This window comes from Papaver somniferum, chromosome 7, assembly GCF_003573695.1.
Source record: "Papaver somniferum cultivar HN1 chromosome 7, ASM357369v1, whole genome shotgun sequence".
Taxonomy (NCBI): Eukaryota; Viridiplantae; Streptophyta; class Magnoliopsida; order Ranunculales; family Papaveraceae; genus Papaver; species Papaver somniferum.
In genome coordinates, this window is record NC_039364.1 from 9,809,911 (window position 1) to 9,821,746 (window position 11,836).

General features: G+C 37.0%; 1 protein-coding gene across 1 annotated transcript; it reads right to left on the bottom strand.

Moving 5' to 3' along the window:
• Positions 1–7,494: 7,494 nt before the first annotated feature.
• Positions 7,495–11,394, bottom strand: LOC113294057 (rhamnogalacturonate lyase B-like). Its single transcript, XM_026542481.1, has 15 exons — positions 11,257–11,394; positions 11,024–11,145; positions 10,870–10,920; positions 10,624–10,779; positions 10,415–10,534; positions 10,147–10,288; positions 9,863–10,042; positions 9,574–9,729; positions 9,356–9,462; positions 9,161–9,251; positions 8,900–9,041; positions 8,637–8,793; positions 8,416–8,532; positions 8,161–8,287; positions 7,495–8,053 (listed from the first exon to the last, which is right to left on the bottom strand). Exons 1-15 carry the CDS (start codon positions 11,392–11,394, stop codon positions 7,751–7,753), a joined length of 2,109 nt encoding a protein of 702 aa, XP_026398266.1. The 3' UTR covers positions 7,495–7,750.
• Positions 11,395–11,836: the final 442 nt, after the last annotated feature.

Consider the following 11,836-nt stretch of genomic DNA (forward strand, 5'->3'; position numbering starts at 1 on the left):
GTATAACAACATACAAACTATGATCCAAGAACCTATGGGAGGTTTCTGACTTCAAACTTAGCATGATACATCATCGAAATTGATAAATATAAAGTTTAGTATTGATTCGAACTCCAAATATGGTATAACAACATACAAACTATGAGCCAAGAACCTCCGGGAGGGTTTCTGACTTCAAACTTAGAATGATACACCATCGAAATCGATAAATATGAAGTTCAGTTTTGATTCGAACTTCAAATGTGGTATAACAACATACAAACTATGAGCCAAGAAGCTCTGGGAGGGTTCCGACTTCAAACTTAGCATGACACATCATCTAAATCGATAAATATGAAGCTCAGTGTTGATTCGAACTTCAAATATGGTATAACGGAATACAAACTGTGAACCAAGAAGCTTCGGCAAGGTTCTGGCATATTGTACGCATACGATCGTAACCTGGCCGTGAGTGGACTACTATAAGTGCATCTACTTCGTACGAACGATGAATTCATCCATTTACAGGTAAGATTCCTTCGGAATATACCATGAAACGTTAAACAAACCATGTTCTGGCATATTGTACGCATACCTTGGCTCCGAGATCGTAACCTGTCCGTGAGTGGTCTACTATAAGTGATCTACTTCGTACGAACGATGAATTCATCCATTTACAGATAAGATTCCTTCGGAATATACCCTGAAACGTTAAACAAACCATGTTCTGGAATATTGTACGCATACCTTAGCTCCGAGATCGTAACCTGGCCGTGAGTGGACTACTATAAGTCCATCTACTTCGTACGAACGATGAATTCATCCATTTACAGGTAAGATTCCTTCGGAATATACCCTGAAACGATAAACAAATCATGTTCTGGCATATTGTACGCATACCTTGGCTCCGAGATCGTAACCTTACCGTGAGTGGACTACTATAAGTGCATCTACTTCGTACGAACGATGAATTCATCCATTTACAGATAAGATTCCTTCGGAATATACCCTGAAACGTTAAACAAACCCTGTTCTAGCATATTGTACGCATACCTTGGCTCCGAGATCGTAACCTGGCCGTGAGTGGACTATTATAAGTCCATCTACTTCGTACGAACGATGAATTCATCCATTTACAGATAAGATTCCTTCAGAATATATTTCCTGAGTTTAAACAAGACAAGCTTTAAAATTTGGAGTTTCAGTATAGATATAGAATTTGTAAAATCTGACAATGATTAGTGCAGAATCAAGAATCACATGGACCACCACCCCATCCAATGATCACAATTTTTTTCCGAGAATCTTTTTATCCAATATCGACATGCTTCACTTTCTTTCGGATTCCGTCGGTTATTACAATTTTCTATCATTTCACCCGTTATCTATCAATCTTATCCAATATCGCTCGACTTCACTATATATTTTCTGGTATTGGTTTATATGGTTACCTATCGACTCAAGCCAAATTTCCATCGATTTCACTTACTTTTGTATGTTATCTGTCATTATTACCTAATATCGATCGACCTTATTCATTTTCTCTCGAATTCCATCGATTTTCTTCAGTTATCTATCATTTCATCGAATGTCCATCGTCCTTAAACAATTTCACATGTTATCTAACAAATACAGCTTGACCCCATTAGATTTTTCATGAATTCCATGATACATATCGATTTAAACGGATTTTTCATTTGTAATCTGTCATCTTACCTTATGTCGGTCAGCATTACTCAATTTCTCCCGGATTTCATTGGTTTCTCCGGATATCATCAATGTAACCTAGTATCCAATGATAGCAATCATTATCATCCGTATTTTACTACCCGATATCCGTTTTTTACTAAGATCCACACATACTTAGGAATGGATCCGTTTAAACATAGCCAATGAGAACCAAAGACTCAAATCAATTTGAAAGGGATCCGTATGATTTTAACGTGGACAATGGGAATCCAAAGACTCTAATCATGAGGATTACCAACTTGTCCGATAGAGGCAAAACTGCCGGCAAATATTCCGGGGGAATTTGATTTAGCGGGAATGTTGGCCCCTTGGTTCTATTCCTATCTAGTTTACAAAATTTATATATCAGAGGTCAACATCTATTAGTGTGAACCAAAACATGCCGCGTATGAACTTTGATTAGTTGGAATATTTATATTGAAAGTGTGAACCGAAGTTTACAGAGACAAGTCCGTGAATATGATTTGTGTGTGAGAGTACTTGGGTGATTCCAAAGATCAATGTCCAAGTATCAATCAAGCCGTACCCAACAAACAAGGATGGATGTATCTACTTTGATTTATTAACGTACAACCTATGTCATTTTAATTATGGTACGTGTACCGGTATGTATACCTTAAGACGTAACTGAGTTCCAGAGTTCAGATAACTTTTTCAGTATGCGTATTGGTATGGATACAATTAAAACATAACCGAGTTCCGAAGTTCACAGAAACTTTTTGGTATGAGTTCCTGTATGTATACCAAACCGATTCCTAGACCAACAATTCTCTTCTAGTATGCATACTGATATGCGTACTGATCCAGGTTCAGGATCAAGGGTTATGCGTATCACTACCAACTCGTGAAAGTCAGATCCAAGGGGTATGCATACCTTTTCCTATTCCTGAACTCAAACTGAACGGGTATGCATACCGTACGTTCCCATATTCTCGAAAGTAGACCAACTGAATGATCCTTGAAAATATGTATATAGAGTTGATAACTCTGTAGTTACCTAAAATTAGTGAGAGGATAAATTAGGATTTTATGGTTTCTCAATGTGGTTACAAGAGGTTGAGCATGAACAGTCTTCGCCTAAACCACACACAATGGTCGTTCAAATGTATGCATACCTTTGATTAACGAATTCAGGCTCAAGGGGTATGTGTATCACTGCCAGCTCGTTAAAGTCAGATCCAAAGGGTATGCCTAGCTTCTCTTATTTCTAAACTCAAACCCAAGGGTATGCGTACGTACCTTCCCATATTCTCAAAAGTATACCAACTAAATGATCCTTGGAAATATGTGCAAGTACGCATCCCGGACTTCAACTGACTTCGCTAGTACGCATACGCATACGGGTATGCATACTATAGCTCTCGGACTTCAACCCAAGGGGTATGCATACTGGACTTCCACTGACTTCGCCAGTACGCATACGGGTATGCATATTATAGCTCCCAGACTTCAACTGACCTACCAGTACGCATACGGGTATACAAACTAGATTCCCGGTCTTGGATTACATATGCAAGTACGCATACTGTACTTATATCCAATCATGGTTAATCGTTTTAAACTTTCATTTCAAACATTGAAACATTCTTGGAAGACGGGAATAGCTGTCTCACACAAACTATTATCTTCAAAGCAATTTTCAAGTGATGGAATGATCAATACAAAACATTCCGAGTCCACATCAAATGACTGTCTTACACAAATAATGTAAGTTGTTACAAGGCGATTTTCACATGATCATCTTTTGAATTTCGTCAAGAACATAAGATGAACTTGGTTAAAGCAAAAGCTTACCAGCACATATTTCGAGAAATATGTAAGCGAGTTTAATTCAGCTCAAAATATCAAATGTGTATAAACTGAAGTCTATATAGCTATACGACATTTGTCTCAAAATGGAGATAGAGTAGAAATAGACTTTCTGAGTGATAGATCAGTTCAAGTCTCCACATACCTTTTATTGATGAAGTTCCACAAGATCCCCTCAGTAGTTCTTCGTCTTCAATCGATGAACGCCGTGAAGTCTAGTGCTCAACTACACATTATATCCTAATCCGAGACTTAGCTATAAGTAGACTAGAGATCAAGACTTATAGTTTTGACAACTAAACTTGACAAACAACGCTCGCGAGTTCGACCGAGCAATGCTCTAATAGGTTTGTCTTAAGATATTTGTGATGTTTTAGATGCTCGAATTGGAGGCAACGGTGGTTGTCAATGAATGGAAGTTGGTGGCTCGATGTTGTGTTCAATATTGATTGTATATGGGGTTGTATCTTGCAGTACAGATTGATTCTGAAGTTATTGAGACCATGAAGAATAATCAATGGGTCTATTAGCATACATTTGAACGAAATTAGAGGGATTTAACTCAATCGAATTGTTTGTTTTTGATTTTTTTTTTCAAAACCCAAAATGAAATTAGATTTCAATTGTTGTTTTGGATTGATTAGGATTTAGTTTTGACGGAAATTGAAAATGAGTTTCGATTAACGATTTTTGTATTTGTTAATAAAGTGATTATGATTTTGTATTTGAATTTGTGTTAGAATAATTAAATTTTCTGTAAGAGTTAATTTAGTTTTTTCCATCTTTTTGACATCCCATATCCTTCTTTTTGTGTTGGTTGAAATAATTCATAGGCCCCAATTAAGTGGCTCCAATTTAACCAGGATAAAAAAGGTCATACTATGAGTGAAAAGAAAAGAAGAAAAAGAAAATCTCGTAATAGTGCATTTGCAAAAATAAAAATACAATGAAAATGGCCTAAAGATATTTTTCTCTCGAATCTTATGTTTCTTTTTTTTTATATTAAAGTGAATCTGTATGGTGCCAATAGAAAAATAAGGTTTTAAATCGGATGAATATAGTGCAAGCACAGAAGTTCACACAGATTACTTCATTATCAAACGGTGTAAATATTGACGCGTCAATTTTAATTTTATGTTTGAAGCTAATCCGTGTGGTATACAATCGGCCAATAGAAAACCAAAACTTTTGATCGGACCAATATATTACAAAAACGAGAGTTCACACGGATTGCTGCCTTATCCAACGCTGGAAAAATTGCTTCGTCAATTTTTATTTAGTGAAAAAAATTGGGCAAAAATGTTAGACGGCAATTTTGGCGGAACAATTTAAATTAGGCGGAAAAGTTCAACTTGGTTTGAATTAAAGCTTCCTTCTCGTGGCAAAATTCCCACCACTTGTGTATAGATCCAAGAAAAACTTGGTAGTGGTCTAGTTGACTGCTTATCCTTCACTTGTGTGATTGGAAATATTGTTTTCTGAACATGGGAACCAAATGGTACAAAGTAACAACTAACAGTGTTTCAACGGGATGATCCTTGTATCTTGGAAACTTTACTCACCAAAAAACTAATTCTTTTTATCACATAACTAATTTGAACCTATTGATGATGGTTCCGAAAATGAATGCTAAATTTTCAAAGGGATGATATCCTTGTATCCTCGAAATAAATCTTAATTCCCCAACATACTGATTCTTTTTATTACATAACTAAATTTAGAATGGATAAAACAAAAAGCTTAGTAAACAAATCACAATATTTAAGATCTGACTTTTCTTTGAAACGGTGGTGTTGCTGAGATACAATTGTACCAACCAAATGTTTTGAATTGCTGGCCGACTGTGCTTCAAAGTAAATATCGACTCAAGCATTTTTGTCGTTGCTCGTGGATGGCTTGAAAAAGTGATGTACCAACCCAACACCTTTATTGGTCGCTACGGAATAGTGGAAATAAATTTTAAGCAGGCAAACTGTATAGTGATTGCAAACATTGTTGCTTGACCATTAGAGCGACCAAAGTTTTGGGAGCTTGCTAAGATTTTGGTCGCTTAATCCATGTTTTCTTGTAGTGACTGTTTAATAAGTTCGGTATGAAAATACCATATTCAAAAATTCTTGTTATACCGTTCAAACGGGCACCTAAAAACCGCCCCTCACAGAGCCCATGTAATGGCCCCACAAAACTGACCCCATGCTGGAGCAAGAATAGATGTTGTAGCTTCCGTCTTTTGTTACATATATTTGGTTGTTAGCCGCTTTTTGCGATAGTGGCCTCCAATCTCTCCGCATCAAACACATCCATAAGTTTTTACTACTGCAAGTTGTACTTGTATAATAGTTATAAGTTGGCTCTCTCTTGCTTTCATTTCTAATTTCTTTTTCTTTATGAATCTCCAGAACCACATGTTCAGGTGAATCTAAGCTTACATAAAAGTCAAATTGTCTTATATTGTTCTGCATTTGATCATTGAGTTATAATTCAAAGGAAATTTATATAAAATGAGCCCTTGTAACTTGTACAATTATGCACCTTTTTGTGAATGTCGCATTCTATTTACTGTATTTTCCCTAGTTTTACCTAGGGCTGCACATGAAACGGGACGTACGGGTTTTTGTCTAGCTCAGTACCTGTACATCTCTATGGCCGGTACCTGTGCAGTACGGGACGGGACGAGACTTGTACCTGTTTAACTCGGTACGAGACGGGACGGTATCGGTTCTTTACCTGCAGCGTATGTAAAATTATAAAAAAAGAAAATTAAGCAAAAAATCTTCTTAGTTCGAAGAAGTTGTGAACCACACCAAAAATTCCAAAACCCTAAAATCAAAAACCAAAAAATTACAATCAGTTTCAAATCTAAAGAAATCAACTAAAACTAAATAGAAATGAGCCAAAACTAATTAGTTTTCAAAATCCCTAACTACTATTAGACGTTATTACTTATTGCTCGGTACTAAGGGACGGGACGGGAATAGCCTAGAACCGTTACTTGTACCTACTCTAGGCACGGTACCAGTTTTTTGGTACTTGTACCTGTCCCATCTGACCTCACATCAACAAAAATAGAACGCCACAACAAGCTACGAAACGGTTTATTCCTGCGGTTCCGGGACGGTACCGGTACGGTTCCATCGGACGGGACGGTTCTCGTGCAGCCCTAGTTTTAACTTTTACTGGCCATCATCCAATTAAAGTCGCTCAATCTCTTAAATGACAAAAAGATGTTTGAAATTTAAGTCCCGTATACTACGAGTATTCCTAACATGCTGAAGTAGACAAATTTGAAGTTGCAAGAAAGCCCTTTATCAGTTGCAGATCTAACTTCACTTTCTTTTAACACTGCACCATCAAAAAATGTCAGACGCAAATGCAGACAAAAAGTACAATTCAGTTCGTCAGGGATCTTCCAAGCAGCACTTAGACATAATGGTGGTTGTTGCTTGACATCACAATAGCAACAAGCGTAGTCGCAGTAGTTGATATCGATGCATCCTATATAAGGAAAATAAGAAGACAGGAGATGAAAATATTATTCAGGCATTTTGTTGTGCAAAAATATAAGACTTTTGCAGAGCGGATTTTAGTTGTATATTCACCTGCCACTTTAGCATACTGGGACAATGATTGTGGTTGAGTATCTCGAGGTGGTTGTGGATCTTGAGGTTTAATAAGAAGTGGAAGTCGATTTGTTGCTTGAACGAGACCGATTCCGACCTGAGTGCAAGCCATCAAAGCCAACAGACTAAGCAGAACCAATGATTTGATCATGATAGGTTTCCTGACCAATTTAATGGGGGTGTACAGTAGATTAGCTTTTGGTACTTGATTAGCGAGACTATAGATAGATGCAATCATTTCCTTAGTTCACCCAAAAATATATACACTATCTGTTTATGGTTTGGGTGTAGGAAAGAGATGAAGGGGATATTTAATAAACAATTCCAACAGCATATATTTGGTATGACTAAAATATATTTATGATTCTTTGGAGAAAGAATATACAACAAATTATACCAACTGCATGGGAGAATTGATTAGGTTAACATTTAGACAAGTGTTCATTTCTCAGTTAGAATCCTTTGTGACTCATTTCTTCTTTCTTGAATCCTTTTTCTGTACTACAGTGACATCAGCAAGCACTTATTTCTTTAGAGTACAAGACAATAGAACAATTTAATGGGGGTGTTTCAATGTTACAGATGCTTTTGAACTAAAAACTGTTTGTTCTGGTCTGGGTAAGATCCCCAGAAAGCCTTGCTTCCGCATTTTTTCTTTCATCCTCCGCTGGTGCTTCGAGACGTATATAGTCATACATTATGCTTTCCCACGGACCTTTACCTCTAACTTGTGAAAGAAAAATGGTATTTTCGCCATCTTTGAGCCAATCACTCTTTACATCAACATTAATCAACAGATACAGGCCATGAATTCCATGTCTCGCAATGGCATTATCCTTGTTAAGTCCTCGAGCTGTGAAATGAGGAATTTCTGTTCCCAAATTGTTGAATCGAATCTACTCAACGAAGAAAATGAAAAGACAATTATTAGCTCAACCTGTCAACAAGTCGAAACTAGAAGGAGAGAAGAACAAACTTGAAATTATAAATAGTTGGCATATACCTGCAATTCTGCTCCATGTGTGGAAGCTAGTGCCACTCGCAACTTATAAATCGTGCCCTGATCAACACTATCTTGGTTGAACTTAATCTGCCATGTTGTTGAGTTGTACTTTTTTTCTCCCAACTTCCTGTTGAACAAGTAGATTCCGTTTTGCTTTTAGTATTGTCTCAAAACTCTGAGGTCCAGTGTAAATCCTGGATCGGCTAAGACTCATTTGGACTTGAATAGTGCAGTGAAAGATAAAAAAAACCCTACCGAGTAACCTGCGCGTAGAACCAATCTTTCTGGTAAGTGCTGCTGTTTACTGTGTAAACAAGGTCCGTGCTTGGATATAAAACACTGTACTGCTCCCACAATCCATATTGTCTGTACCTGTACAAATCAAATCAGGGAACAGAAGAAAAGTTAAGAATTCATGTTTCAATTTCAAATTTGGTCATATCTTTGTATTATCTATGTGAAACAACCGTCCTAACCTGTCTTGCTTCAAGTATAGTGGATTAACGTATTTAGGGTCAACATCTGGGATGAAAAACTCGGCTGCGGTTCTGTCAGGAATACCTATCTCCCACAACGTAGTGCCATTTCTTGGAGGGTCATAAACAAGGTCATCATCCAATTCAATGGAATCTCCTGTTTTCATAACGAATGGACTTGTGCCGTTCAGGACTTTGCAGTAAACTAGCGCAAAACTTAAGTTTAAAAGAAGAGAAATTGTTATATACTCGTATATACATACCTGCTTTAACTGTAATGAGATTTCCATATTTGTAATCTCCTATGAAGCCAGGAACCCATGCATATAGATTATAATCTCCAGAATGTACATTCTTAATTGTGAATGAACCATCAGGACCAGCTCTAGTCCAGAATTGGTACCCCTGAACAATAAAATCAGTTTATTTGGGTTGAAAATTCAAATCAGACATGCATGCATAACCCAACGTAAGGAGAAGTACATAAACATGTATAGGTATGAACTAATTGATGGGTTTAAGACCTTGCACTCCGTCTGCCAGGACCCAACTTCTCCTGGTAAAGCTAACCCAACGTAAGCATCTACTGCAGGTATATCTTCCTTGCTTACAAACCTGAAAAACATAAAGAAGAAATCAATGAATCTTGTACTCCAATTTTCATACTCATTTGTAGTGTATATTGTGATTGCCATATTCATAAGATAAAAAACAAATACCTATCACGGACGAGTATTCTTCCATTGACTGTGCCTCTTTGATCAGATTTAGGATAGTCGGTGGAAGCTATGAAACTATATGGCCATTTCTGGGCTTCTTGTTGCAGCTAAAAAAAAAGAAAGAATAATAAATTTTCAGATCCAAATTGAGTTGGGGCGGAGAAATCTTAACCAAGATCAGTTATTTTTTTATTTCAAATGTCAAAATAAAGCTAAACCTGTTCATTGGCGTCGTCCCACAATGCGCTATCATTTGTACCGTGTGGAGCTGAATTAAGATACAGGAATACTGGACCATACACTTTTTTCCAAGGTTCTCCATTTCCAAACATGGGTAACTTAGCCTGGCCCATATAGTGGGAACTAAGAAACACCTGTTCATTGGCATCGTCCCACAATGCTTATGAGGAGTAGGTAATGCAATCAATTCTTGATTCTAGTCGAGGATTGGCATTGGAAAAGGGTATATATAGGTAGATTGTAGATGGAAGCTAGCTTAGAACTTACAGTGAGAGAATGAGGACCAACATGTGAGGTGAGTTCCTGCCTTAGAGGACCACCACTTCGATATTCATCGCTCGGTGTGATATGCCAGAAACCTACTAGAGGGTCAGAGGCCTCAGAGCTAACCCACCCGTGAACCTTTATGTCTTCATTATTTTGTGCATACATGTACTTGTCATCCACCTGCACACGATAGAATACAATGCATGCTTGAAACCTTTTGTAACAACTTCATTACCACAAACCCAAACAGGGTCATTCAAGCAAGTCAATGATTTTATAAGTACTTGGCCTTTTAGTTCTGGCACAACAGGGTCTACAAGAAGAGTTGCTTCTTTGAATTGTAGTACTTCGCCTCTTGGTGGTACACGATCCTCTGGCAGTGGCATTCGTCTTTGCCGTGTCTTACTTATAGCCATATATTGAAACCTTAATAATTTGTATGTCCCCACCACGCCACAACAAAAGCAAAGTTAGAAATTTAGATTTGTCCATCCTGCAATTCTATAGGTTGTTGTCAAATATCAATACGAGCAAGCTAGCTAGTTTTCTTACTTGTCTTTACGAAGCTTGAAGGCGACCCTAGTTGTATTGAGATTGAAATCTGGCATTCCATTTTCGTGCTCATATATGCCATATGTATAGAATCCTGACAAACCTTTTAACATTACATATCTGCAAGTTGTAGAAAATTATTTAACCACTGATTCCACTGGTATTGAGCATCAAAAAGAAGAAAAACAGAAAAATCGATCGGTTAGTACCTTATGTCAAAGTTGAGGGGAACCCAATCTGTGCTGTTGTTTGAGTCTGAGTGATGTGACGAAGATGATGAAGCCGAGGAATTCCATGTTCTTGAGAACGAAATTTCAACTTGAGTTTCATTTTGAACTATTACCTTAAAACTAGTTCCATTCATCCTGCAAAACTCATTTCATTTCATGAATTCAAATGTTTTACTACTTTTTGTACTCTGACAATGTCATGAAAATCGTTTTCTTTTAACTTACAGAAAATATGTTCCTTTGTTTCCCCTTTGGCTCCAGCTCAGATCCCAGTACCTATACATCCATCAATCAATTCAAGAAAAACAAATTCAAGGTCAAAGTCAAAGGAAGAAGTGATATAGTTGATAAATAAGGGTAGCATAGCGCAAATATGTACCCTCCATGATTGAACTTATTCATGTTTTCTAGCAAGTTATCGATACCGTTGTACTGAACTCCAGTGACTAATCCAAAAGGATTAGATATATTCACTTGAACTAACCCATTATCCATCACCACCTTCAACAAAACGGCAACAAAAAAATCTTGAATGACCTAGAAAGTATACCAGAACTTCGACAAATTGTATGCTGATAGAAAATAAAACAGGAAAAGTAAAAATTTACTCACGTGGTCATCTTGTACATGCAATTGTACACGGTCTTCAGGATTGCTCAAAGCAGATGCGTCGCATACGTAATTGTTGATTAGAATTAACAATAACAAGTAACGCAACGTGCATGTACACGAAACTTTCACAGAAGACATCATTTTCTGCAGCATGTAATTCCGCCGATGGTGCGATTTTGTGCACTCTAGGACCAGGTAACAAGAAATTGTATATGTTAGGTCTTGTTGATCAAAGAAAGAAAAAAGAACAACAATCAACCTTGAAGATTGTGAATGTCTGAGATTGATATTGCTTATATACTAAATTGGTAATTTTTTATCGATTTTCTGATACGATATGGATGATTAATCTTTGAAAACATTCTCAATTAAAGGAAAAATAAAAACAAGATCATGAAGTGACCAAAATGGGTTCAATATTTTGTACTATAATATTTGATCATTAATCGGTGAGGGAGAAAGAGAATTTATATGATAGGAATAGTTAAGTTGAAGAGAAGTGGAAGGTGGGTGAAAGTCGGTTGTGGTTTTCACCTTTTGTTTCTGTTTTTGTTTTACGAAAGAGAAAAGCGGAGGATCT